This window comes from Lynx canadensis, chromosome E2, assembly GCF_007474595.2.
Source record: "Lynx canadensis isolate LIC74 chromosome E2, mLynCan4.pri.v2, whole genome shotgun sequence".
NCBI classification, from domain to species: Eukaryota; Metazoa; Chordata; class Mammalia; order Carnivora; family Felidae; genus Lynx; species Lynx canadensis.
In genome coordinates, this window is record NC_044317.1 from 54,260,860 (window position 1) to 54,287,109 (window position 26,250).

The following is a 26,250-nucleotide window of genomic DNA, read 5'->3' on the forward strand; positions in this document are numbered from 1 at the left end:
CTCCATTCCTGCTGTCAGCCCCTCCCCAAGTCCAAGTCCCCACCGTTCCTTGCCTACATGGGCCGCAGTAGCGTCTTTTGTCATCCCGCTGCCACCCGTGTCCCCATCACCTCTTTCTGTTCTGCTTTCCATGCAAGAGGCAGAGGGATCTTTCAAAAAGAAATCCAGGTCATGTCATTGCCCTGCTTAAAGTCCTACCGCAGCGGCCCCCCCCCCCCCCACCATCAGTTAGAAGGGGATCGGAATCCCCCACTCTGGTCTACAGGGTCATCTGTGGTACACACTGTTGGTGTGCACCCAGATCCCCCTGGCTGAGGTGCCGTGACCATCCCCAGCTGCTGTGTCACCTGCCTGGGCTCTCAGCTGCTGCCCCTCGCTCTGAAATATGGCCCTCCTCCAGAGGAGCTGGTGAGCCCAAGTAGTCACGTCCCCCTAGCTCTGGGAGCGGCCTGCAGCCAAGGACTGGCTGACACGGAGGTCCAAGGCAGGCCTGACTCCCCGTGCCATGCACGCTCCAAAGCTCTGGTAGAAATCGGGCTGAAGGGGACTCCAGCGGGGACCGGGTTTGCTGACCTCCACAGCCCATCCTGCCTCCCTCCCTCCCTCGCAGTTTTCCCCTTAGGATGCTGGAGGTGCAGAAATCCCTATGTCAGGCTTCGACTGTGGGAGACCCAGGTACCCAGGACACTCTGGCCCCACCTGCATCTCCTGCCTCCTTACTCCGGTCCCACCGTGGCCACCCGGCCTGCCCCTCCAATGGCCCAAAGCCCATCCCCGCTTTAGAACCCTTGCAAGTCCTGGGTTTTTGTCTCTGCCACGGTTTCCTCCTCATCGCCACACGTTCCTTTCCATCTTCACGTTCTCCACTCAAACGTCCCTCCCAGTCCCCGTCCACTGCGTCTCCCTGTCCTGTTGTCCTTCTGGCGCTTATCCTCGTCTGAAAGGATTTGTGTACTTGCTTACTTTCCGTCTCCCTGCCTAGAATGTCAGCTCCCAGAAGGCACCACAGGTACAGAATCCGGGGCCCAGGATACCTTCAGGGAAAATAGTTCAATTTCCTTTAAAACCAGAGGTTGGAGGGGGGATGAATAGAATTCAGCCTGGATGATAATATTCATCTTTGCACCAAGACAAGCAGACGATACAGATTTTAAGGCTTTTTGTTGGAGGGGGAGGAGCTCGTGAAGGCCAAAATGCCAAAGACCCATGGAAGTCCCAACACAGCCTGTTAGGGTAGCAACTTTGTTGGTCTTGTTCACTTTTGGGTCCCCAGTCCCCAAACAGGACCTGATGTTCTACAAGCCTGTGTCACCTGAAGAGTAACTAAATGACAATGAGCCAGCATCAAGCGCTGACTCCCTTCCTTCCGCCGGGTGACCCCATATGTCTCTCTTCTCTGGCTTTGAGACCAGAAGTGCAGAGAAAGGAAACCCTTTTTGGATGAAGTCCCCACCCTCACCTCCCATCGCACTCCCTCCAGCCCCCTTCCTCTAAGTACTCCCCCCTACCTCGGAATTTCCTGTGCTGTTTCTCACCCCAGAGCCTCCGCATATGCTGTTCCCTCTGCCTGAAACATCCTTTCCCCCTGCTCTGCTTGGGGAAACTTGTCATCCTCGTCCCCACCCTGGTCTGGCCTCTCCCTTCCTCTAAACCTACATTGCCCAATACAGTAGCCACCGCCCTTTTGGATGTAAATTTTAATTAATTAAAATAACTTATAATTAAACAGTCCTTTCTTCCATTCATGCTGGTCATTTCAAAAGATCCATCGTCACACATGGCTGATGGCTGCCATATGGGACAGCACAGAGGTAGGACAGTTCCTTCAACACAGAAAGCTCTAGACCTTAATAGGGTGCGCCCAAGCTACACTCTCACTGTGCTCACCACTCCGGATTGAAACTATCTACCTCTGTGTTTCATTCATTCATTCATTCATTCATTCCAGAGGTATTTATTGAGCACCTGATCCACGCCAGGGGCTGTTCTAGACGCTGTAGATGCAGCCATACACAAAATCGACAAAAGTCCCTGCCTTCGTGGAGGGCAGGCAAAATAAATTAGTAACATAACGTGGGTCAGGTGGAGGTGTGCAATGGAGGAGAGGGGGACTGTAATTTAAAACAGGGTAGGGGTGCCTCGGTTAAGCATCCGACTCTTGATTTTGGATCAGGTCATGATCTCGTGGTTCGTGGGTTCAAGCCCTGCATCGGGCTCTGCGCTGACAGCACGGAGCCTGCTTGGGATTCTTTCTCTCCCTCTCTCTCTGCCCCTTCCCCTCTCTCTCTCTCTTTCTCTCTCTCAAAATAAATAAACTTAAAAAAATAAGATAAAGTACTGCAGCCAAGGAAGGACTTTCTGTGAAGATGTAATTTGAGTGAACCCCAGAGGAAGGGAGCCATGCATACAGCCAGGGAAAGAGTATTGCAAGCAGAGGGAACAGGAAGTGCAAATGTCCTGAGGTAGGAGTGAGTGTGGTGTGCTCAAGGAACAGGCAGGAGGCCGACATGTATGGCCCGGGTGAGCAGGGGTGTTGAGGGGTGGGAGAAGAGGTCGGTCAGGTTGTAGAAGGGCGATAATGGACGGGATCTATTAGTTTCAGATGTCTCCCTGGAGAGGATTCCTTTTACTACTCTGCACCCACTTATCCCAGTGTAGAGTTATTATAATTATTTGCTTTTTTGTTTATTGTCTGTCTCCCAGGGCAAGGAGCCTACCCAATTCCCATTCTACTCTTCTTCCTTGATAAGAAAACCCCAGGGGCGCCTGGGTGGCTCAGTCAGTTAAGCGTCCAACTTTGGCACAGTTCGTGGGTTCAAGCCCCACGTCGGGCTCTGTGCTGACAGCTCAGAGCCTGAAGCCTGCTTCAGATTCTCTCCTTCTCTCTCTGCCTGACCGCCGCCCCCCCGCCCCGACTTGCGCTCTTTCTCTCTCAAAAGTAAATAAAACATTAAAAAAAATTTTTTAAATCTCCCTTAGCACCTATTGAGACTATATTTCCCAGACTCCCTTGCAGCTGAGCGTGGCCATGGAACCGAGGCCTGCACAGATGCACGAGTGGAAGTGTTGCGTGTTTCTTTGGGGAGGTCTCTTCAGAGGTGACCCCAGAAGCAACAATGCGCCCTCTTTTGCCTTTCTGCCTTTCCGTTCTTCCTTGTTCCTGCCACCTGGAAGGCTGGTGCCACCACCTGGTGCCACAGCTAGCCCGCCAGCCATCTTGGACCGTGAGGTGACCTCATGGTTGGCAAGAAAGCCAGGATGATGCAGCAGAAAGTGGGAAGGATCCTGGGTCTTCGTGACCATGGCGCCTGCCCCTGGGACTCCCTACTCCAGCCTCCGTCAATATCACAGAGACGGGACTTGCCTTGTCAGCCCCCGCTGTTCCGGGGTTTCTCTTACACGTAGTGGACCCCAATTCTGCCAAATCCACCCCCTGCCCCCAAATGTAAATTCTTACTCCCGCATCCCCAGGGCTGAGCAGTGGGTCCAGGGTATACCGGGTGCTCAGTAAATGTGTGCAAAATGATGGGGGGGGGGGGGAAAGCACCCAGTCAGAAAGGATGCAGGGACCACGGGGGGCAGAAGCAGTTCTGGACAGGACACCGAATACAGAGTCCAGGCTGGGGAGGGCGAGCCAGGGATAACGGGGAGGTGGGAAGGAAGGTGAGGGAAGCATCTGGCAGGAAGCATGGGAGTCGGGAGGGGTGGGGGGCAGAGTGACAAAAGGGGGTTCACAATGACAGGGGAGGGGTGCCTTTGTCTGAAGAGAGTGCAGAGTGAAGGGAGAGGCGCCAGATTGGCACGCGAACCGAAGACACCTCTAAGTGGAAGAGGAGGGATCAAATAATGGGTTAGCTTGACACAAAAGGGGTCAGCGTGGCAGAGGAGACGCCAGACTGATGGGGAAATCATAATAGGGTCTGAGGAGGCGGTTGGACAGACTGCCTGAGGGGCACACTGACTCAAGGTGGGACAGGCTGACCTCCAACGACGAACGCGGAGCGTCCCCTCCCGCGCAGCGGGGGCAGCCAATCAGAGTGCCCGGGTGCGCGTGACGTCACCGGCTGCGGGCAGACTCCTCCCCAGCGGCTCCGCCAGAGGTCCAGCCCTCCTCCTGTGCCACCTCGTGGGCCGGTGGTGGGTCTGGGGCCTCAAGGGCAGAGTGCGTGCCCAGGCTGGAGGCTGGAGATGGGCTGAGAAACGAGTGCCAGGGAGACAGCCCCTGAAAGGGGTGACGGGGGAGAGAGCGGAGGGAGAGACAGACGGAGAGACAGAGACGGGCAAAGGCAGACAGATGGGGAGAAAGAGACGGAGATGGGGATTCAGAGCCGGGGGCTGGGGGAGGGCAGGAGGGGAAATGAGACAGCGATGGCAAGAGAGAGCGCCCCAACAAAGCAGGAAGAGAGGCGGTCCTGAGAGGCCCCGAGACCGGGAGGGCCAGGCAGGCCCCAGGAGGCAAAGAGTCAGAGAATGGGACCAAAAGGGTACGGTCACAATAATCAGGGGGAAAACGGAGTCCAGAGAAAGGCTGAAACTGGCACCCAGACAGAGACCGGGCAGAAGGGGGGACAGTAGTGGGATGACCCCTTGGAGTCAGTGACCAGGCAAGAGAGAGAGCAGCTGAGATAGCCAAAGCCTCACAGAGGGGAGGACAGATGGATGGACAGCAGAACCCTAGGAGGAGACAGCCCAAGAGGCACCTCGACCGACCTACGGTGGACCTGCCTGGGGTCTGCACCCCCACTGTTGGCATCGGCAGGTCCCTCAGTACCGCCCCCTCCCCACCTTATTGGCCCACGTCTGGGCCCATCTGGGGGATGTCCCTGGAGCTCAGATGGTGAATTCTGTGAGGGCTGGGATCTTGTCTGGCCGTAACCACGGTTCACACGGGGAGGGGCTGGCATGCCGGCTGGCTGGCACTTGGTGGATACGCCACGCGTTTGTTGTACAAACGAAAACGGGACTCGCCCTCTCTGTATTTTGGAGACTCTGCACCTGAGATGCCGTTGTAGGATCCCTGGGGGGCACGTGCAAGGCTCACTGGTAAGTCGTTGTGGGGTCTCCAGTTTATTCTATGGCCTAAGAGGGCTCAGCGTCTATTGAGAGCCTGCTGTGCTAGGAGCTGATCTCATTCAATCCTCAGAAAGACCCGCAAGATTGGCTTTAGCCCCACTGTACGGAGTGGGAAACTGAGATGCAGAGAAATGGAGTAGTGTGGTCCAAGTAACACAGGAAGTCAGAGGAGGTCAGGATTGGAAGGCAGGTCTGCCTGGCTTGACTGCTTGTGCACTTCTGTGCTGACCTTCGGGGGAGGGATGGAGGCAACAAACGGAGCTGGTCTTGGCCAGACCCGTGACTGTATCCCCAATAGAAATCACGGATATTTCCATATCCCATCACATGGTTGCAGATTTCTTGAAATAGTGTTTATGCTCCTCATGACTTTTACGTTAGAGGAGTTAAGATCCATCACGAGGTCTTGGTGGCTAATGTGTTGACAAAAAGGCACCAATATTACTGTATCACAAGTTTTGCTTTTACTGTGTGTGTGTGTGTGTGTGTGTGTGTTTAAGTAAGCTCTAGGCCCAACGTGGGGCTTGAACTCGTGACCCTGAGATCAAGAATTGCACGCTCGACTGACTGAGCCAGCCAGGCGCCCCACGAATTTTGCTTTTCAAAATATTTTGAGGGGCGCCCAGGTGGCTCAGTTGGTTAAGCGTCCAACTCTTGGTTTCGGCTCAGGTCATGATCTCACAGTTCGTAAGTTCAAGCCCCGCGTTGGGCTCTGCGCGGACAGTGCGGAGCCTGCTTGGGATCCTCTCTCTCTGTCCCTCCTTCTGCCCCTCTTCCACCTCTCAAAATAAATAAACGAACTTAAAAAAATATTTTGATAACTGTAGTATCAGTGTAATTGGCTTCTTTTGTTTCCTTATGTATTTTATGTTTATAAGCATTATTCTGAGGACTATCCCAGCCTTCCAAGGGGGATCCGTGGTCCCCCAAAAGCCAAAGAATCTGGTTTTAGAGTAAATAGCCCGTTGGCCACCGAGTGGTGGGTGCGGCCTATGGGAAGAGGGGTTCAGAGGTCAGGGTCAGAGGGCAGGGCCTGAGCACAGAAAAGTAGGAAGCGCTAAGAGAGAGGAAGGGTGGTGTGTGACCTTTGGAGGAGAGTCTGGAGGGTGGGAAGAGGCACCAGCAGGGCTGGTGGCCCCATGAAGGGGCCCGGCCCAATGACAAGCTCGCCAGCTGAGGGACCAGCAGGCCCACCAGAAGAGTCAGGGCCATGGATCCAGTTGAAATACTGCCTCCCTCTCTGAGCCTCAGTTTCCCCTCTGGAAATGAGCTAATATCCGATCCTACAAATGAATGAGATAACCCATGTGAAATGTAGTGTCCAAAATATGATCAACGCCCACGACACTCTGTCACAGGGAAAAGCAGAGCGGAGACAGAGCTAATAATTAATATTTGAATAACCCCCACTTGTTGAGCACCTATTATCGTGTGCTGGGCCTCTGCCAGGGACTGCCATCCAGGACGTCGTTTTGCCTTCCCTGAGACTCTTGAAGTGGGACAGAGATGGAGGAGAGAGCGTGAGGAGCAGGGGGTGAGGGAACAGGAAGCAAGATTTAGGAGGAGAATCAGGAAGAGGATGGGCAGGGAGGAAAGGAAGCCCCCAGAATGGGGAGAAAGGAGGGGACCCAGGAAGCGCAGTGCCCCTCCTGGATCGACGGTAAACACAGTGGGGTCAGGAAGGGTTTGCAAGGAGCAGGACAGAGGTGCCAGGTTGGCGTGTGCACCCCCAGCCTCTTCACCACTACGCTCCCATCCCCCAGTGCACGCAGCTTACCTCGGTGGCAAAGAAGCCTTTGGGCCGGTGTTTGCCCAGCGACGCAAGGCCACCAGGTCCAGGACTCTCGCTTGCGCTGATGGTCTGCTGAGCTGCCGCCAAAATTTCATCCAGTTTGTCTAAGGGGAGGCGGAAGAGGCAGTGCAATGAAGCTTGCTTTGGCCTCACCAGAGACGGAGCTGCCGGGAGCCCAGACAAGGTTTTGTGTGGACCAGAAAAGGGCACCCATCCCCATGGACACAGTCTCCATCCCCATGGACACAGTCTCCAGCCCAGAAGGCAGGGCCCAGCGGTGGGAAGAGGTGAGGGCAGCAAATAAGACAGTCGTCCTAGGAGGGAAGGTGGAGGGGGGGGGTGGGGCAAAAGGAAGTGGGGGGAGAGGCTGCGGACAGAGGTGGGAGCTCATACTTGACGGCTGGGGCAAGGTTGGGGTGTGAGGTGATCGGCTCAGCTCGGAGGTGGCCAAAGGGTGCGCAGGCGGGAAGAGGGTCGGAGTGGCTCCTGCACCCCAGGGGGCGTGGGGTCAGGGGTCCTGGGCAGCCCGGGGAGCCCGGGGTGGGCCATCTTACTGAGAGCCATCTGATACACGGTCCGCTTTTTCTCCATGCTGGGCACCGGCGGAGGCTGCTGCTCGTACTCTGTGGGCAAAGGATGCGGATGAAGTCCAGGGGCGCCCCGAGGGACGGGGCGGAGCGGGCTCGGCCAGTGGGCGTGGCCAGCGGGTGCGACCAGCGGGCGTGCGCAAGCGCGAGTGGGGCAGTGAAGGGCCCGGGTCGGGGAGGGGCGAGTCCGCCGGCGGGATGGGGACGGGGGGGGGCCCCCCCGCCAGTCCTGTGCCCACTCACCACTCTTCTTCTTCCAGGGGGAGACTAGCCCGGGGGAGAGGCAGTAGAGGAGCCAAGAGTTAGGACTTCAGGGGGAGGCGAGGGGCCCCCTCTCTGGAACACCCTCCTCCCTCAGGGTAGGGGTGGTCAGCTGCCCGATCTGCCCCCTGTCAGGGGAAACGGGACCCCCCAGGTCCACTCGGCCCTGTCTGGGGAGGGGCTGGCCTTCCTTTCTGTCGGGGGAGGGTGGGGAAGCTGGTGGAGGAAGAGATAGAGAATGGGGGTGGGCGTGAGGTGGGGCAGGTGGAGAGAAGCCAGAAAGGAAATAGGGACCCGTAGGGAGGGACGTGCAGACCCAGAGAGAGACTCGACAGAGAAACAGATATAAGAGGACAGAGGAAAGTCGACTCTCAGACGCCCCTTCCCAGCGACACACACGCAGGCCACAGAGAGTCTGACCCATGGACTGGGGGACAGGTTGAGGACGAGGACCCCTGGTCACTAACAACACTAACAAACTCAAGGTCTGGTTCAGCCCCCCTTCTGCCCCTCTCCCTCCCCAGCGCCTGGACCCCAGCAGCCCCACAGGCTCACCCATCTCCTCCAGCTCTGAGGTCATGGACTTGGAACGAAGAGAGATGGCTGGGGGCGGGAGCCGCTTAGCCTGCTGGGGTGCTGGAAGGTGATGGCGGGGGCGAGGCATCAGTACCACGGACAGAAGGCCCGTGACCCCTACCACCACCACCAGTGCTCCCGGATACCAGAGACAGCTGCCACCAGCATGCTGAGCCCTCCCCGTGTCAGTTTCTCCCCGGAAGGGTCACAAACAAGCAGCCCTGGGGAAGGGAAGGCCAGTGGTGGGGACCATTAAGCCATTAGGGCTTCTGAGGACCTTAGTCTGGCGGCAGTGGGGTGCCCAGCTCTGGCCACGCAAATGAGGAGGAGAAGCACCTTTCTTATGGACAGCCTCATCCATGTCCGGGTGCCTGGTGACCATCACCACCTTGACCATCAGCGTGTTGCCCCCTTGGCGGATCATGTTCACCACCTGTCGGTGGCCGACCTTCACCACATTCTGCCCGTTCACCTGTGGCACAGATGCCCCCAAACCACACAGAGTAGGTGAGGTGAGGGATGCTTTCAGCTTCAGAGTCCCCAGCTGGGTGACCTCCTGCTTTGCCCGCTTTACAGCACTGTTGGTCATTCCTCCCTCCCCTTGACCCTCCCCCCCCCACCCCTTCCCCTTACAAGGCCCTAATTTTCCTGGCCCCAGGGTTAAGGGGCTGGGCTCACCCGATTCACCTCTCTCTCCCTCCTTGTCCCCCCCTTGCAATGTGTGTGTGTGTGTGTGTGTGTGTGTGCGCGCGTGCACCGGGGGACAGCTCTGTTTTCTTTTGAGATGCTTCAGAGAGGCCTTCGGAAGGAACCCCTGGAGAAAGAGGAGGCTGGCTGGGGTGCGGGCTGGGGGGGCTGGGAGGCCTGGTGCAAAAAGAGTCTACATTTGGGTAGCCAGATCCTGGTGTGAATCAGGAGGGGCCTGGGGATTCGTCGCCAGGGTTCCCGGCGTGGGGGGAGGGGGAAGCAGTATCTGTGCAAGGTGTGCTGAGGCTGGCACTCGGGAAGGCCCCTGGGGCCGGGGGTCAGGACTCACCTCGATGAGGAAGTCTCCCATCCGCAGTCCAGCTCGCCATGCCACGCCACCCTCATCCACGGACTCCAGATACTGCAGCGCCGGGAAGGCCGGGGTGGGGGTGAACTCCTCGATGGGGGTCTGCGCTGCAGATGGGGAGGAGCCGGCGGGGTCGGAGGGGAGGGGGTGGAGAGGCCGAGCAGGGGATGGGGCTCAGACCCAAGTCACAGAGGCCTCATCGTAGCTGAAGGACCGGCACCCTGGGGTGGGGTGGTGGGTGGGCTGGGGTCCCTTCCCCTGTCCATCCCCCTGGGTCAGAGAGCCCTTCTCCCATCTCCTCCCCGGCCGGCACTCACCCTTGGCCCCCCGGAGCACGAACCCAAACCCCTCACTGTCCTTCTTCTGCAGCAAGACTGTCTTCTCCTTAATGATGTAATCGCTGGCAAGGGGGGTGGGGTGGGGGGGTGGGGGTGGAGAAGGGATTATGAGACACGGAGTCTGTGCTCCATCAGCAACCCGGTGACCCGAGCCCCTGCTCCAGAACCATTCATCCCCCACCCCCCCGCCCTCCGAGGATCTTCCTCACCCACTCCGCTAGTGTTTGCTTGCAGCAGCCCTGACAGGCCTCCCCCTCAGAGCCCGGGCTGCTTGCTCTCCCACTCAGCCTTTCCTCATTCATCCATCCATGCCTCCATCCACCCATCCATTCAGCAAGCAGCTACCAAGCCCACTGTGTGCCCGCACAGCGTGAGGGACAGGGAGGTAAGCCGCCAGATCACCAGACAGCCCACTTTGAGCTCCTGCTAGCCACTTCCTGTCGGTGACCTTGAGCCCAAGACTTTAACCTTTTGGGCCTCAGTTTCCTTGTCTACGATGTGAGGCAATAAAAGGCCCTACCAGACGAGGTCGCTGTGGGAGTTCAGTACCAAAATAGTTAAGAAGAACAGTGCCGGGCACATAGTAATCATGCTGGGTAGGATTCTTTCAATGCCTTTGGTCGAGTTACTAGGTCCAGAGGACACGTGTACTTCCATGATACCCCTCCCAACTCCTTGACTATATATATCCTACAGTAACACCTCCCCAGGTACCCAAGCACGTTGTATCATCGCTTATTCAGCATGGTGCAATATGGTGGCCGCTAACACGTATGTGGCTATTTATACGCAAAGTCATTAAAAATTAAATTGAGAGGGGACCTGGGTGGTTCAGGAGGTTAAGCGTCTGACTCTTGATTTCGGCTCAGGTCACGATCTCACGGTCCGTGAGATCGAGCCCCCACGTTAGGCTCTGCACTGACCGTGGAGCCTGCCTGGTGTTCTCTCTCCCTCTCTGCCCCTACCCCCCCGCTCGCGCCCTCCCTGTCTCCAAATAAATAAAAAAAACACTTAAACAAATTTAAAAATAGATAAAGATCAAATAGGGAAATTCAGTTCCTCGGTCTCACTGGCCACGTTTCAAAGTGCCCAGTAGCCACATGTGGCCAGTGGTTACCATGCGGGACAGTGCAGATACAGAACATTTCTATCACTGGAGAAAGTTCTAGCGCACAGCAGTGGCTTCTCTGTTCCCTGGTATACCTCAAATGCACCTCCTTCACGCGCTGGATAGATTCCAGTAAAGTGCAAATGCAAACGACCCGTGAATACGCGGATAGTCCCCTACCGCCACCAAAGCCTGTCAGCACATTTAGGTAATGGTCACATACCCAGGAGAGTTCAATGAAACCCAAACATATTCCACGAATCTCAACCCCTGCCTGGGCTCGCTCAGATAACAGCCCCAAAGCCTTGACATCACCACTGCGCGCCTCAAGATGACATATCCATTCCGTTCCAGGAACCCCAGTATACAGCGGAAATACCCAAGCACCCTGATCCAGCCCCACTCCCCTCGGCAGCCCCAGGAACACCCTCAGTCCGCCAGAACGCACGCCCCGCTGCACCCCGGGCGGCCTGTGGTCACGTCTGAGACCCGTCCAGCACAGACGCAGACCCCTCAGTATATCCCAATAAAATCCATCAGCCCTAACACACTCCAGCAATAAGCGTGCTCCCCGCGCACTTTAATCAGCGACTCTCACGGATTCGGCAAAACAGCCCTCCACGAATACTCCAGTAGGTTTCGGTAACACCCCCACACATCCCAGTATGCTCCAATAATAACTCCCCCTCACTTGGATCTCAGTATATTCCCATAACCCGCCCCCTGAACACATCCCAGCACACGCCAATAATACCCACTGTGCTCCTACTGTATTTCGGCACCATCCCCCGCCACACCGGCAGCCCTGTGCGCTCTCATGACCCCACGACCTCCACCGTCGCTGTCACATCCATACATCTGGACCACAGAGACAGCGTTCTGCACATGCGTGTGCACACGCAGACACGCCTAGCAACCGCTCTCGCTCCAAGTTCACCACGGTCCATTAAACGCGCCACACCCTACCTATCAGGTCTTCTTGATCTTCTCTTCAAGCCAGGGATAGGTCGCCCTTGTAGCAGGGTGGAAGGGGTGTGGGAAGAGCGGAGGGACGGGGTTTCGGAGGAGTGAGGGAGGAGAGGGGAAGAGAGGGGAGGCAGAAGGAAGGGGTCGAGGCCAAGGCCCACAGAAATTGGTTCAGAGGTCAGGGCTCCCTTGCTCCGGCCCATGCACTCCGGGACGCCCACCGCCGTCCCTGCCCGACAAATTCCACGGAGCCCTTCTGCCCTTGCTACGTCCATATCCGCTCCGGATCTCCAGGTCCCCAGCAGCCACCAGTGCCCATCCTTCATCCCTCGCCGGCAGCCGTTTCTCCTTCCGTTCCTGCTACCAACCCCTACATCTCCCACACCTCTCCCCGGCCCCTGGCATCCCTCTTTTACCCCCACGTTATCCTCCCACTCCAGACATAAGCCTTCCTCAAACCCCCCCAGCCCCCAATGTGATTCAATAAAACTCCCATATCCATCATATCCCAGGAAGAAACACTGGCCACGTGCAAGTCAGTATCTGAAAGCCTTCACGGCTAAATAACTCAAGTATCTCTCACAGCCAGCCTCTGAGGTAGGCATAAGTGCTATTTCCACTTTATGGGCAAGGCAAGAGCGGCACAGAAAGGTCAAGTAACTTGCCTAAGGTCACGCGGTGAGTAATCTTCAAAAACACAGAAGGAAACACCTGGGTAAATGCAGGTATAACATCCCCCACTCGACTGCACTCAAATACCTCCACACACATACATCAGCCCCAAATTGGCCATGAGCTTCCCCACCCCCCGCCCCCATTCAGTGCCTGAAATGTATCCCAGGCTATGCCAGTAGCACGGCAATGAGTGACATTCAGTGACCCATTGCTGAATGCCAGATGCCGTTGGGTGCATTTTACATTTATTTATTCACATTGCCTCACAACACCCCCGGGAGGGGGTGGCTGTTACTGTTCCCATTTTATCAACGAGGAAACTGAGGCACGGGGAAGTACATGCTCGAGACCACACCAGCTGGAAAAGGGTCAGAGCCAAGACTTGAATTCCTCACAGGCAACCCATACACCCCAGCGATGTCCAAACCCCCTCAGATCGCCACAACGCCACCTCTGTCCCTCCCTCTCAAGCGTCCCCATCCGGTATGTGCTCCTTTCTGTCCCCACTCCCGTGACTTTCTCACCCAGTCTCCGGCCACCGTGATGTTTCCCCCATGCCACCGCGTCCTCCTCCAGCCTTCCAACTGTCCTGTTGCCCCGACAGTTTCCCTCAGCTCAATGTCCCCCATCCTCGGCTCCTGTGGTGCCCCTTCACCCCTCTGCACCTCGCCCCCTGCTCCTCCACGCCATCTGAAAGCTCCACGTTGTCCCAGCCCCCCCCATTAGCTCTCGCTTCTGTCAGCCCTCATCACACGCCACGGGGCCACCCCTCCACCTCCGACTTGGCCTCCGCACACCCGCCAGCCCCTTCCCCAAAGGGTCCTCCGCAGACCTCCGGGACCTCCCTCCCCCTCCCTTGGCCTCGCCCTTCCCAGGTCTTCTCACGCCTCAGTAGGCAACCCCACCGTGTCCCCTACAGCACCCCAGGTCCCTCCCATACTCCCGAGTCCCCCGCATTCTCATCCGTGGAAGCCTCTTCCCACTTCTGCACCCTCAACTCACTTCCTCACACACCCTTCCGCCTCCTGGTACTTGCAGCTGCATTTCATTTATATTCCCTGCATCCTCTCCGTGCTCTCCCTGTGCCGCCTTGGATCCCCACCCCCAAACCCTCCTCACAGATCCTGCCTTTCCCTCTTCACCCCATTTCCCCACACACCCCACGCACCCTCTCTGCTCCAGCACCCCTGTTCCCCCCAACTTCAGGGTCCCCCACTCTCCCCTGTTCCTTTCTCCTCGGCCACCCTCCGACGGAGACCCCCTGCCCCCACCCCTGCCCCAGTACTCGCTACCCACGCGACGCTCCATCCGCGCTCCTACTGCTGACTGACTACCTGCCCTGCAGGAGCACGCACAATGCTCCCCCCCAGGCCATCCCTCGGCCACCCCAGAGTGGCCTCTGGAGCCCAGCGGCCAGCTCTTGTTCTCCGGATCCCACACACAGAGACCGCAGCAGCATCCACTCCCCCCACCCCCACCCCCACCCCAGAGGTGCCTCTCACACACCCAGGAACCCACAGCCCAGAGCTTGCTGCCGTACAAGGCACCCCCCCCGGGTACTGGGCCCCTCCCCATGTCCCCGGCTCCAAGCGTCTCTCCATGGCCTGCACAGAGGCCCCCCACGCGGGGAAGCAGCCCCTTCCCGTGCTGAGAAGTAGCACACACAAGCAGATGCAGCTCCCCGGTGCAGAAGCCCGGCCGGGGCTCAGCACACCTGCCCCACACAGGCACAGACCCCCTGGAGGCAGGGAGAGGGGCACATGGGGACAGAGACACATGGAGAGTGTAGAAAAGGGGGGCCTGTGGGGGAGGGGACAGGCCTGGCATGAGAGGGGAGGTATTGGGAAACACAGCCGCAGTCCCTGGGACAGGCCCACTCCATCACACACACACACACACACACACACACACACAGTCCCCAGACAGCCTCTCTATTGCTCCAAATTGCACACAGAGACAGACACCGTCAAACAGGGACACACAGATGGACACAGCTGTGGTGGGGGGCTGGGAGCCCACCATCTCTCCATCTCTCTCTCTCACTCTCTCTTTCTCTCTCACACACACACATACACACACGCGTGCGCACACGGCTGCAGGCAGTCACACACGCACGCACATCGACACAGCCACACTGACACATGCACAGTCGCACAGTGACACGCAGCGGAAAAAGAGGAGGGGAGGGGAGGGGAGGCCGGGGGTGGGATGTGTGTGTGATGGGGGGGATGGCTGTGAATGGGAGAGAGGGGTATGAATGGGGGGACTTGCCAACTCTGCAAAGGGGTGTGGGGAGATGGGGATCAGAGGAATAGGGGCCTGGAATGTAGGTGCCTGAGGGGGAGCACTCCACAGAATGGGGGCGGTGAGGGGGGCAGGAAGAGGTAGTGGGTTCGAAATCCCCGAGTGGGGTCCGTTTGGAGGGTCTGACTGGGGGCAAGGCTGTGGAGGAAGAGACAAGGGGGCCTGGAAGGGCCTGGAAGGGGGCTGAGGAATGTATGCGTGTGTGCGGTGGGGGGGCTCGGGGAGAGAGGCCCAGGGACGGGGATGGGAGAAGGATTGAGAAGAGGGGTCCAAAACGGTTTATCACTGAGAGAAGGTGAGGGGAGAGGGGCTGGAAGAGGGGCAGCTTGGGGGGGGGCGGGGAGGAGTCCCAAGGCTGGGGGATTAGCGGCGGGGGGGAGGGTCGTCACAGCGGGCCGGGCCGGGGCCTCCCAGCCTGCCGAGGAGAAAAGGGGCGGCGCGCTCCGTTACCTGTAGATGTACCAGACGCTGCGCCGCCGGGGCCCCAGGGCCGGCCAGCTGGAGGAGAGCGCGGGGGGCGGCTGCGGCAGGGAGCCCCCACCGGGGCCGCCCCCGAGACCCCCGCCGCCGCCGACCGCAGACAAAGCCATCGCCGCCGCGGCCCCGGCCCCGGCCCCGGTCCCGGTGCCGGCCGCCCCCGCCGCCGCCGCCGCCGCCGCGTCCCCGTCCCCGCTCGGCCGAACCCCCGTGTCCGGGCCCCCAGGCCCCGCCTCATGCTGACCCGCGCCGGGAGGGGGGAGGGGGAGGGGGCGCGCACCCTCCCGCGGGAGGGAGGGCAGGGCCGGGGGCTCACATGCCGGGGGGCGCGGGGGCGCGGGGCGCGGGGTCGGGCCGCGGCGGGAGCGCGAAGACCGCGGACGGCGCCGGCTTCAGCACCGCGGACAGCTCCGGAGGCGGGCGCCGGGCGCGAGGCTTTAACCCCTTGGCGTCCTGCGCCGGGCGGCGGAGGGGGCCGGGCAGGGGGGGGAGGGGGCCGGGAGGGGAACGCGGGGGCCCCCTTGGCGGGAGAAGGGGGAGGGGCGAGGCGCGGGGGGGGGAGGAGAAGGGGGAGGCACTTCCGGTCTGGGCCCCCCCCCTTAACCCCCTCCCCCCTCCAGGGCCCTCCCGCGCAGGTGCAGAGCGAGGGAGAGCGGAGAGAGACGCACACCACCATACAAGATGCCTCGGAACCGCGTGCGGGGACGCGCCAACAGAGCCCCACTTCCCAGGCAGGGATACCACGGTGAGAGAGGCCCCAGGAGGGGACGCACAGCCCCCCCCCGCCCCCCATCGCAGACCGACGCATAACGCACCCCAACACAGTGTGGAAGGGCCAGGAAGGGAAGGCTAGAAACATTGAGACTGGGCCCCAGAGCAGTGAGAGACACCCCTCCCCCAAAGAAGCTCAGGAGAGGGACATACACACACCAGAGCTCACTCAAGAGAGGAGAGACCGCAGACTCCCAAGGAGAGGAGAGAGGGTGGCACAGGCCAGGACCTTACAGTTCCAGCAGGGATGCAGGGCACACAACACAGGCAGGGCCACCTCAGACAGGGTCAGGGACAGCAGCGGGGAGGCCGAAGGGGAAGAGCCTCAGACACACCACACAGAGCAGCACATGCCGGTGGGCACAAGGAGGAGAGGAGAAGGGGAGGGAATGAAGTTGACAGGACAGAGCTAGGGAAAGGAGAAGGAAGAAGCTGAGGGTAAGAGGGGCCACCCCCCCCCCCATCCAGCTGGTAGAGCAAGCGACTCCCAGACCAAGGCCAAGGAGAGACCCAGAGAGACACTGTCAGAGACAGGAGGCAGAGGCTGATAGGGAGATTTGGGATGGGGGGACCTTGATACTCACCCGGTGCCCAGAGCCAGAGACGTGCCAGGTGAACACACACAATGGTCAAGCGCCTCAGACACTCCGGGCGCAGGGTGGCACCCCAGCCCCACCCTCTCTCCCCATCTTGTCCCCCCCCTTCCCCCCCTGCCCATCCCCACTGGCCAGAACACAGACACATAGGTTTGGACACATTTAATGGAAGGATGCTACAAACAAGGAGACCCTTCCCTGGATGGGGGGAGTGGCGGGGGAGGGTGTCATCTTTCAGACACCCAATTATGACCATCCCTCCCCCACAGTCTTGCCCTTCTGGAAGCCCAAGGCCTGGAATCCTCCCCTCTTCTGCCCTCCCCTCCCCCAATGCCCCAGGTCCTCAATTCCAGATCAATCGGACAGATGCAAATGCATGCACACGATTTTATGGGCTGACACGCACGCACAGTGACATGCAGAGAAGGAGACAGAGACGTGTGCAGAAACCCACCTGTCCATACAAGGTAAGCAGACACACCGACATCCCCGGAAACACTTGCCCTCGTTCTCAGACACACAGATTCAGGGAAACACAGATGTGCAGAGGCAGCCGCACGATTAGCCTCAATCGTGTGCCCGTAAATGAAAGCCACAAAGCACCCATCTACACAGACTGGGACAGATCCTCTCACCGTCATGGGCATGTATATACACAGGGCTATACGTCTAGGGGCCTCTCGAGCCACCCATGCACACAGACACGTGTCATGCGCACCTACAGAGACACATGGGCAAGAACACACTCGGAGAATCCGTACAAGGACGCTCGCCTGTGTAAGATGTTCACGCACAGGGAAACCAGCTCTGGTCGTGCACACACAAGTCCATACATCCCCAGGCACCCCTTTCTTCCCATTCCTGACCCCGTGCCCCCCCTTCCCCTCCCCTCTCACCTCCCTGGGCCAATCCCATCCATCAAGCTTCTGAAGCAAGTCAGCCAGCAGCCAGGGAGGGGAAAGGTGTCAGTGTGCCCGTCTCTCCACCCCCACCCCTCCTGGCCCAGCTCTGCCCGCCCCCCTCCCCACGCCGGTGCAAGGCATGGGATGTACACACCTGTGCTGCACATAAAGATGGGGCACATGAAGGAGACAAAGGCCTCCAGCCAGCCACACACACGAGCTTCCCCATCCTCAGCTGTCCACCCCACTGGTCTCAGGCTACCCCAAAACTGGGCAGTCTCAGTGGCTGCCCAGGATGGTTTGGGACTGGGCTTGTGGTCTGAAGCTACCTCTGCCTTCTCCCACCTCTGGATCAAACTTTAGAGGGAGCAGGAAGGAGGCTTAGAGGTGGTGGAAATATTTAAAGGTGGAATATGAAGGGAGCTTGGGGTGAGGGGCACCCGAGGGTGTAGGACATTTACCTTGGGGCATCAAAGCTGTCGTAGGAGCCCACGGTATAATGCCGGAAGAGTCTCTTTGCCTTGTCACTGCGGCTTTCTGCAGGGGGACAAGGGACGACCTTGGACCCTCGCTCTGGAAACCATGAGCCCACCCCCGGGGGTCCTGGCCCAAGCTGTCCCATCTACCTCCCAGTGCCCCACCCCCATCGGGAGGGGGAAAGGAAGGGACATGAGAACCCGAGGATGCATTGGGGACAACTGGCAAGTCCTCATTACCTTGCTTTCCCTCCTGGGAGCGGTTTGCCACCTCTTCTAGGCAGTCAGAGGGGAACCAGCCAACGCGACCTTTGACCTGGCCTTCCCAGAAGCCTCCTTCCCCGATGCTAAGCACTGGATGGGGAGCAGGGACACAGAAACATTTCCACGTTTCCATGTTGCCCCCCACCCCCAACGTACTCGATGCGCAGCCTTTCCACAGTGCCCGGCACCTAGCACAGGGCCTGGCCCGAGAGCATCCTTAGAAAATGTCCAAGGAAGGGATGAGGGAGTTGGCGGGGGGAACCAAACCATATCGCTCCTGCTTTCTAGCTTCTGAATCCGATGGGGACATGAGGATGCACTGGAAAAAGGGCTGGGTCTGGTGACACGGTCCTCACGGGTTATGGACACATTCACAAAGAGCCCTCATCTCCCCTGGTAGCCAGGGACAGCTTGATTGTTCTGTAATTTTCCTAAACCCTCCTAGACGCCCTAAACCCTTTGACATTTCTTATCAGTGCCCTCTGCCACCGGCCACAGTCTCCTTGCCACTCAAACCTCTGTCATTTGCTCCCAGACCCTTCCCTCTGCCTCTCTTTCCTTCCCCTGGCTCCGGAAGGGAGGAGAGATCGGAATCCCCTCTTTGTCTCTGCCACCTGTACCTGACAGCCCTTTCCTGCCGGCCTCATCTCTTAGCCATAGAACACGTGTCCTGACTACCTGCTCGGCGTCTGGCGTGGCCGTGCCGGGTGCTGACATGCAAAGCTGGGCATCAGGGACAGCCAATGGTTATCGAATTCTCACTCGTGGCCAGAGCCCTAAGAAGGGACACTTTTACTATCCCCATTTTACCGATGGGGAATCTGAGGCTCAGGGGGCCCAGGTCATTTACTCTGTCTCCACTCCGTCCCTTCACACACTTCCCTCACTCACTCCTTGCACCTACCTGGAGAGGCAACAACTGACTTCCCATTTTACAGACACGAACGCAGAAGAGCCCCCTGCCCAGAGATGGCGTAAGCCACGCTAGGATTTGGGCTGGGGCCATCTGATGATTTCCCCCGGCTTAAACGCTGCCACCCTCGGGGGGGGGGGGGATCTGGGGAAACCAAATCGAGGAGACACTCAAGGTCATGGAAGAGAGCGGGAGGTGGGGTGACGAGGGGTCTGGGTTCTTGGCTAGCTCTCCAGTGACCGGCTGGGTGGTCGTGGAATCAATTGTTCAGTCACTGAACAAATATTTTATTTAGTGCTGGTCGTGAGTCAGGCCCCAGGCTAGACGCCGGGTAGAGGGCTCATGGACACAACAAATGTGATTCTTGGCTTCATGGAACTTCCCTGCTGGCAGCTGTTAGAGGCGTAGCTCCGTAAGTGACTGCGTGATTGAAAATTAAGGTCAGCACTTTAGGGGAAAAGGACAGGGTTTCCGAAGAAAGGCCACATGGGGGTATATAAAGTCGAGGTGCAAAGGGCAAAGAGGTGCCAGGATGATGTCCCAGGGGACATGAGATGCAGACTGAGACCGGAAGGATCCTAGGAGAAGAAGCAAAGAGAGGAAGGAGAGGTTTTCCCGGCAGAAGGAACGGGTGTGTGCAAAGAGCCTGGTGCGGAAAGGGGCTTGGGCATTCGAGGAATGGAGAGAACAATGAAGTCTCTGGTGCCCTGTGGGTGGAGGAAAGAGACCGGATGGGGGCGGGGGAGGGGCTTGCAGGCCGGGCTAAGGCACTGAGGGCCAAGGGAGCCTGCTACCTCATGGGGCTGTGGAGGAGCTCAGGGGCACTGTGGGTTTGGCCCGCTGTGAAGCAATTCAGTGTCTTCAGGAAGTGGAAGGATACAAAAACAGAAGTACTGGGCTCGAATTTCAGAAAGAAACGCGGAAGATACAGCGCAGAGAAGGCATGGAAGGTGTCTCCCCTCTGACCTTAGCTTCCCTTTCTTCTTTCAAACTCTGTCTCAGAGCACAGACCTGACCCTCTGCGCATGAGTATGCGCGCGCGCGCGCACACACACGCACGCACACACACACTTCCAGGCACCTGCTTCTGGAGGCACTGCCCCCACAGTTAGCCCCTGCATCTGGCCATCCATTCATGCACGCATTCACTCACTCAGCGCATGTGCACTGAGGCCTCCTGTGTGCCGGGTCATCCAACTGGGCCCTGGCAACCCAAAGCTCAGTAACATGTGACCTTGCCTTCAGGCAAGGCAAGAGATGCTGCAAAACAGATACTGATACACAATCGACCTGATGCTCCGATCCCTGCACACCTTTCGAGTCCCCACTCAAACCCTGTCTCCCATGGGAGGACCCGTCCCGCCCCAGCTTTCATGGGCAGCCGGGGTCTGTCTGTCTGTCTGTCTGTCTCTCTCCTCTCTAAGCTTCTGCAGTGGGGACCCACTTAGCATAATGACAACTGGTGCCGACTATGTGCGAATCAGTGTCCTGGGTGCCTTAAGGGAACTGACTTTTTAAAATCCTCCCCAGGGTCCCCTTGCACGGATGAAGAAACTGAGGCCCAGAGCAGGCACTTGTCTGAGGGCGCCCAGCTGGAAAGTGGCGGTGGAGCCAAGATTTGAACTCAGGCAGCTTGGCTCTCCACCCGCTACACTACTCAGTTCCTCTGTAGCCTGGAGTCGGCAAAGAATCGCTCCCCCGCCTTGCATTAACCGCCGCGTCTGCTTGCTTCCTGTTTCCAAGCTTCATTCTATCCAAGAACACACGTCAACAGCCCTGCGAAGTCTGCATGTGAGGGCTGCTGGCACCATTTTCCAGAAGAAGACAGGAAAACCAAAGAGAGGCAAACCCCAGTCACAGCAGCCGCCGCTCAGGGAGCACCGGCCCCCCCGCACGGGCCGGGCTTCGAACACCTGTCTCATTAGAGCCCCTTGAAGCGGGTCCCACCCTGGTTCTCGGATGAGAGCACCTGATGGGGGCAGGAGGTGCGGCCAAGGTGGCTTGGCCTCCACGCTTCACACCGGGCGGCAGGGAAGACCGTGGGCTCAGACCCCGGGGCAAGTCGCTGCCCCTGTGTGAGGCTCTGTCCCTTCAACTAGAAGATGGGCACCTGACACGCTTCCAAAAGGCCGCTCCTGCGAGGGGAGCACTCCCACAGGGCCTGGCGTGGCGTCAGTGTCCCCCAAATGCTAGTTTCCTCTCTTTTGCCTCGACACCTCCTCCCGAGGGACAGGATCGCCGCAGCTACCCATCGTGCTCCTCCAGAGTGTAAGGGGTGTCTAGGGGCTCTCTGAGGTCTCCAGAGCGTTGGAAATTCTAGGCCCTGGAGAACTGTTCGTGCTCGGCCTTCCCGTCCTTGAGGGGTTAGCTCACCTGCCGCCCCCCGCCCCCCAGCCTGGCCCGGCCCTGCCCTGTTACCTTTGATCTTCTCGCCCTTGCTCAGGGAGATCTCCCCCTCCGCTTGGGCCTGGTATGACTTCACGGCCATGAAGGAGCGTCCGGGTACCGCCGAGTAGAGCTTCCTGCGCCTCCCGCGGCTGCCCAGGGAGCCCCCAGGGCCCCCTGAGCCCCCTGTGCCCCCTGCCGGCCCTTCCCTGGGCGTCCCGCTGGAGCTGCATACACAGAGGGTGTGAGAGGCAGGGGAGAGTGGAGGGAGGGGGAGCCTCTGGGAGAACAGGGGTCCATGGGGGTGGAGGATGGAGCGTAGAGTGGGGGCGTGGGTTTCCCAGCTCTGGCATCCTTGGGGGAAGAGGGCATTTGGGGGCTCCCTCTGCCTGCCCACTGCTGCCCCCTGGGCCCCTCCTCTGCCTCCTCCTGGCTTCCGGCTCTGCCCCTCCCACGGTCCTGCACGCCGTGCCTGATTCAGCTTCCTGAAGCGGGGCTCTGAATGTGTCATCCCTCAGCTCGCTCACGAGCCTTCAGCGACTCCCAGCTTCCTCCTGGTGCGGGTCCAACTCTCTGCCCGCCGCGCGCAGCCCGCCATGATTTTTCGCTCTCCTGTGTCCTTGGGACACACTGGCCGGCCACATCCCCCTTGTCACCCTCCTCCAGCCAGCCTGGCCTCTTTACCCCGGAAAGTCCCCTGCCATCCTCCCCTCTACCCCGAGTGGCTCCTCTGCCCCCCCCGCCCTCTTCTGGCCCATCTCCAAGCTCAGACACCTTCCCCCAAGCCCCTTGCCCACCCCCACCCTGTGTGGCTTCTTCTCACCTTGCCCTGTCTGTCTGTCTGTCTGTCTTCAGGGGCTGGAACCAACATTCTATTGGGTTCCCTTCCCCCAGCCCCTGGCATTGAGCAGGTGCTTGGCTAAACTGTTCCATCTGGGGACAGGTGCAAGATTGTGGCTTCCTCCCCCTCCCTTCCTCAGGGGTCCGGAGAGGGACTTGGAGGCCTGAGGGCGGGACCGGGGACTTGGGTGGTTGGGGGGGGGGGCAGCCTGGGTGGGGGGAGTGTGGCTCCGAGGATGGGATCCGGTTGGGTTGGGGTCAGTGGGACCAGGGCTGAGCCTTCCCCTACCTGGGCCGTCCACGGGGCTGCCTCTTGGCCTCTTCAGGGTGCCTCCCGCGGGATGGGGAGCGGGCCCGGGCGCCCCGGGGGCTGCTGGCACTTCGGAGGGTCCCACTGCTGAGCTTGGTGCTGGGGGCCGAGGGCTGCGACTGGCCCTGGGGCCCTGAGGTAGGGCCGGGCGCCCCAGAGGACGAGGTCCCCGGGGCGGCAAACACCATCCAGTCAGGCAGGGCCATGCTGGTATCACTGTTGGCCCGAAGCAGTGCCGGGGGCACCGTCAGCCCTGCGCCTGGGGGTCCCCGTCGCCGGGCTGCGTACTTGGGGGACTCCTGGAAGGGCACTGAGAGGGCACAGTGGCAGGGGGCAGAAGGCGCAGGGGAGACAGGCAGGCGGAGGGGGTGTGCAGGCAAGGGATGATGGGGGAGAGGCACGAAGGGAGAAAGATGTAAGACTGGAGGTCTGGAATCGCCTCCCCCACTACTACTCAGACGCTCACAGTCTGCTGACCCCCCAGTCCCCCCATGCACCCCCAAGTACGCTAGGTTCTCCCCTCAGCCCCACCTCCCTCTCGCTCACCCACATCCTGTTCTCGATGGTTTCGGATCAGCTCCCCCAGTTCAAAATTCCCAGCGATCACAGCCACCTGGAGGGAGGTGGGGTGGCCCAGGCAGAGGGCGGGAAGCACTGTGAGGTCCCCGGCCAGCTGCACACACACAGCCCCCCCGCCCCTGCCCCTCTCAAACCTGGACCCCCGCAACTGTGCCCTCCCTCCTCTCCCAGACCGCCAGCCTCTCAGCCAGCACTCCTACCTGCCTGCCTTCCTCACCCCCTGTCTCCTCTGTGCCCCCCACCAGCCCTGACAGCTCCAGACCTGGAAGGGGGTCTGTCCATTGTTATTCTTCACATCCTTGTTAGCTCCTCGATAGAGGAGGATCCTAGCACAGGTCTCCTGTGGGCGACGGCCGGCCGGTGGCACGGGGTGGAGGGGGGGAAAAAAGAAAGAAAACCATTAAAGTCACCAGGAGCAGACGCAGGCACTGTGCTAAGAACTTCAGGAACAGCCTGATCGAAACCTGCCTTGCCCGGGACAGCAGTCACTTACTACCGGTGGCTCAAGAGCCCTTTAAATGTGTCCCGTCCAAACTGAGATGAGCTGTGTCTGTAAAATACAACCCACACTGCAAGAACATAGCACGGGAAAAAAAAAAAAATCCAAATGTCTCTAATACTTCTTCTATTGATTCCAAATTGACACGGTAATATTTTGGACACCATGGGCCGAGTAAAATAGCCTACAAAAATCCACGTTACCTGTTGCCTTCCTTTCTTTTTTTAATACAACTCCTGGGATACTTAAAATCACACACACACACACACACACACACACACACGACCCGTGTTGTTTTCTCCCGGGTGGCGCTAATCTAAAGCCGGGTTTCTGGACCTCGGCGCTACTGACATTTAGGGCCAAAAAAAGAATCTTCGTAGTGGCGGCTGTCCTGTGCATCGTAGGACGTCTAGCGGCATCTCTGGGCTCTGTCGCTAGATGCCAGTAGCACTCTCCTCTCCGGCTGTGAAAACCAAGGAAGGCTGCACACACTGCTAAGTGACCCCTGGGGGACCGGGCTGTTCCAGTTGAGAGCCACCAGTCTAAACCTCACGGAGGGCTTACTGTGCTGCGCGCCAGGTGCTCAGCACTTCCCCATTTTACAGACGAGGAAACTAAGGCATCAAAAGCAGCGCAAGGTCACACAGCGGTTGCCCATCAGTGGTTGGATCTGAACGAAGGTTTGGCTCTGGAGTCTCTGCTCTTCTCACACACTCTGCTGGACTCAGAAGAAAGGGGACAACGGGGGCCGGGGCTGGGCAGTGGGGGGTACGAATGCCATCCACATACAGACCAATTCCCTACTGATGCGACCATATCACACCCTGTCACGCTTCGGATCAGACCCGGTGCCCTGGCCATGGCCTCGAGGCTCCCCCTCCACCCGATCTGCCTGTCCTGGCACCCCCAGCCTCACCAACTTCGTCTTCTGCCACCTTTCTTCGCTCCCTATACTGCAGTCACACTGGCCTCCCTCTTCCTCTGACAGGCATGCTCCTGCCCCAGGGCCTTGGCACCTGCCGCTCTCACTGCTTGGCATTCTCTGCCCTTAGATTTCCACATGGCTCACTTTCTCGCTTCATTCAGGTTTTTGCTCAAATGCCACCTCTTCGGAGAGGGCTTCTCCGGCTCCCTCGTCAAAAAATAGCTGCCGATCACATTCCCTGTTTTATTTTGACTTATTCATTTTTACTTATGCGATGCCCACTATACGCCAGTATTAGCTCATTTTCTTCCTAACACGGTCTCCTTGAAATTACGTTTCTCTTTTACCTGTCTCCTTAGCATCTCTCCCCCACCATATGGTAAGTTCTATAGGTGCGTGATTTTGTCCGTGGCACCCACCAGCTGGATTAGTGCCCGGCCCGCTGGAGCTGTTCAGTCAACGATGGCTAAAGTCCTTCACCCTCTGTCTCGGCCTGACCGAACCCAACCTGGCCCCCAGCTCGACTCCTCTCTCCAGCTCCCCCAGATGCAACTCAACCAGCAAAGTTAGCTCAGGTAGTTTTCTGTGTGTGTGTGTGTGTGTGTGTGTGTGTGTCCAAGTGTGGACATGCCGGTCCCAACTAGACTGTTAATTTCCGCCACTGACATGTGTTTTCGCGTGTCTGTCCGCCTCCACTGCCCCCTTGCCTAGCACGGGGCCACAGCACGTCCAGCAGCCCACCCAGCAATCCACCCTGCTCCTCGACGACCTCGATTTACTGGTGTCCTGGCGCTTATCTTACAGTCCCTCTGTCCCCTGCAATACTCACAGTATTGCCCTTCCTCCTTTACACATCTGCCTCTTTGCCACACGCGAAATCCCCCGATCCGCCCCGGCCCGGGGGGCCATGCCGTGTCTGATTCATCCCACGTCCGGACGCACAGTAGGGACTCAAGAGACGTGCACGGGACGTATGAGGATGAAGGGAGCCGAGTCATTCCAAATTCCTTTGTTCAAGCCATTCGTTCATTCACTGAGTCATTCAGTCTATCTCAGAGCCAACACCTGTTGAATATCCTGAGGGGGGCAGGGTGCTGTCTTGGGGCAGCTGGAGGTGGCCGGTTCGCAATTCATTCATTCACTCACTCACTCATCCAACAAAGTCCCTACTATGTCCCGGGGCCTTGGGACACAGTGACTGATCAGACTTAGCCCCCACCCTTGAGGAGCTTCCAGCCTAAACATGGACCTGACCTTCACCACCAGGGGACGGGGGGACGGGCATGTCAGGAGGCCGGGGGAGGAGGGAGGGAGGAAATCTGTCAGACCCGGCTCTGGCCCTGGCGAAACTTAAGGTCTGAGAGGGAAGACAAGGGGAGAAAAGCAGGCGAAGAACTCGGTCAAGCGCCGATTCGTTAGGCATCTTGCCAAGAGCGAGCACAACATTCACCCACGTGATCCTTTGTACGGTAGGTGTTACCGACCCATTTCACAGGGAGGGAAACCTCAAGGAGGGAAAATTAACTGGCTCATCCGACCCCCTGAGGGTAATTGTTCCCGCCCTATAATTCTTTACACC

The 26,250-nt window shown here is 58.8% G+C and overlaps 1 protein-coding gene across 1 annotated transcript in view; it reads right to left on the minus strand.

Moving 5' to 3' along the window:
• SHANK1 (SH3 and multiple ankyrin repeat domains 1) overlaps positions 1-26,250 on the minus strand; it is a 42,881-nt gene that overhangs the window by 10,105 nt on the left and 6,526 nt on the right. The window contains exons 8-20 of the mRNA XM_032591316.1: positions 23,510-23,587; positions 23,215-23,281; positions 22,648-22,978; positions 21,552-21,745; positions 18,197-18,310; positions 17,942-18,017; positions 17,475-17,504; positions 9,661-9,743; positions 9,326-9,450; positions 8,626-8,761; positions 8,269-8,349; positions 7,420-7,488; positions 6,851-6,969 (exon numbers count right to left, since the gene is read on the minus strand). Of these exons, the coding sequence (XP_032447207.1) occupies positions 6,851-6,969; positions 7,420-7,488; positions 8,269-8,349; positions 8,626-8,761; positions 9,326-9,450; positions 9,661-9,743; positions 17,475-17,504; positions 17,942-18,017; positions 18,197-18,310; positions 21,552-21,745; positions 22,648-22,978; positions 23,215-23,281; positions 23,510-23,587 (1,503 nt within the window). The remainder of the gene's footprint in view (positions 1-6,850; positions 6,970-7,419; positions 7,489-8,268; positions 8,350-8,625; positions 8,762-9,325; positions 9,451-9,660; positions 9,744-17,474; positions 17,505-17,941; positions 18,018-18,196; positions 18,311-21,551; positions 21,746-22,647; positions 22,979-23,214; positions 23,282-23,509; positions 23,588-26,250) is intronic.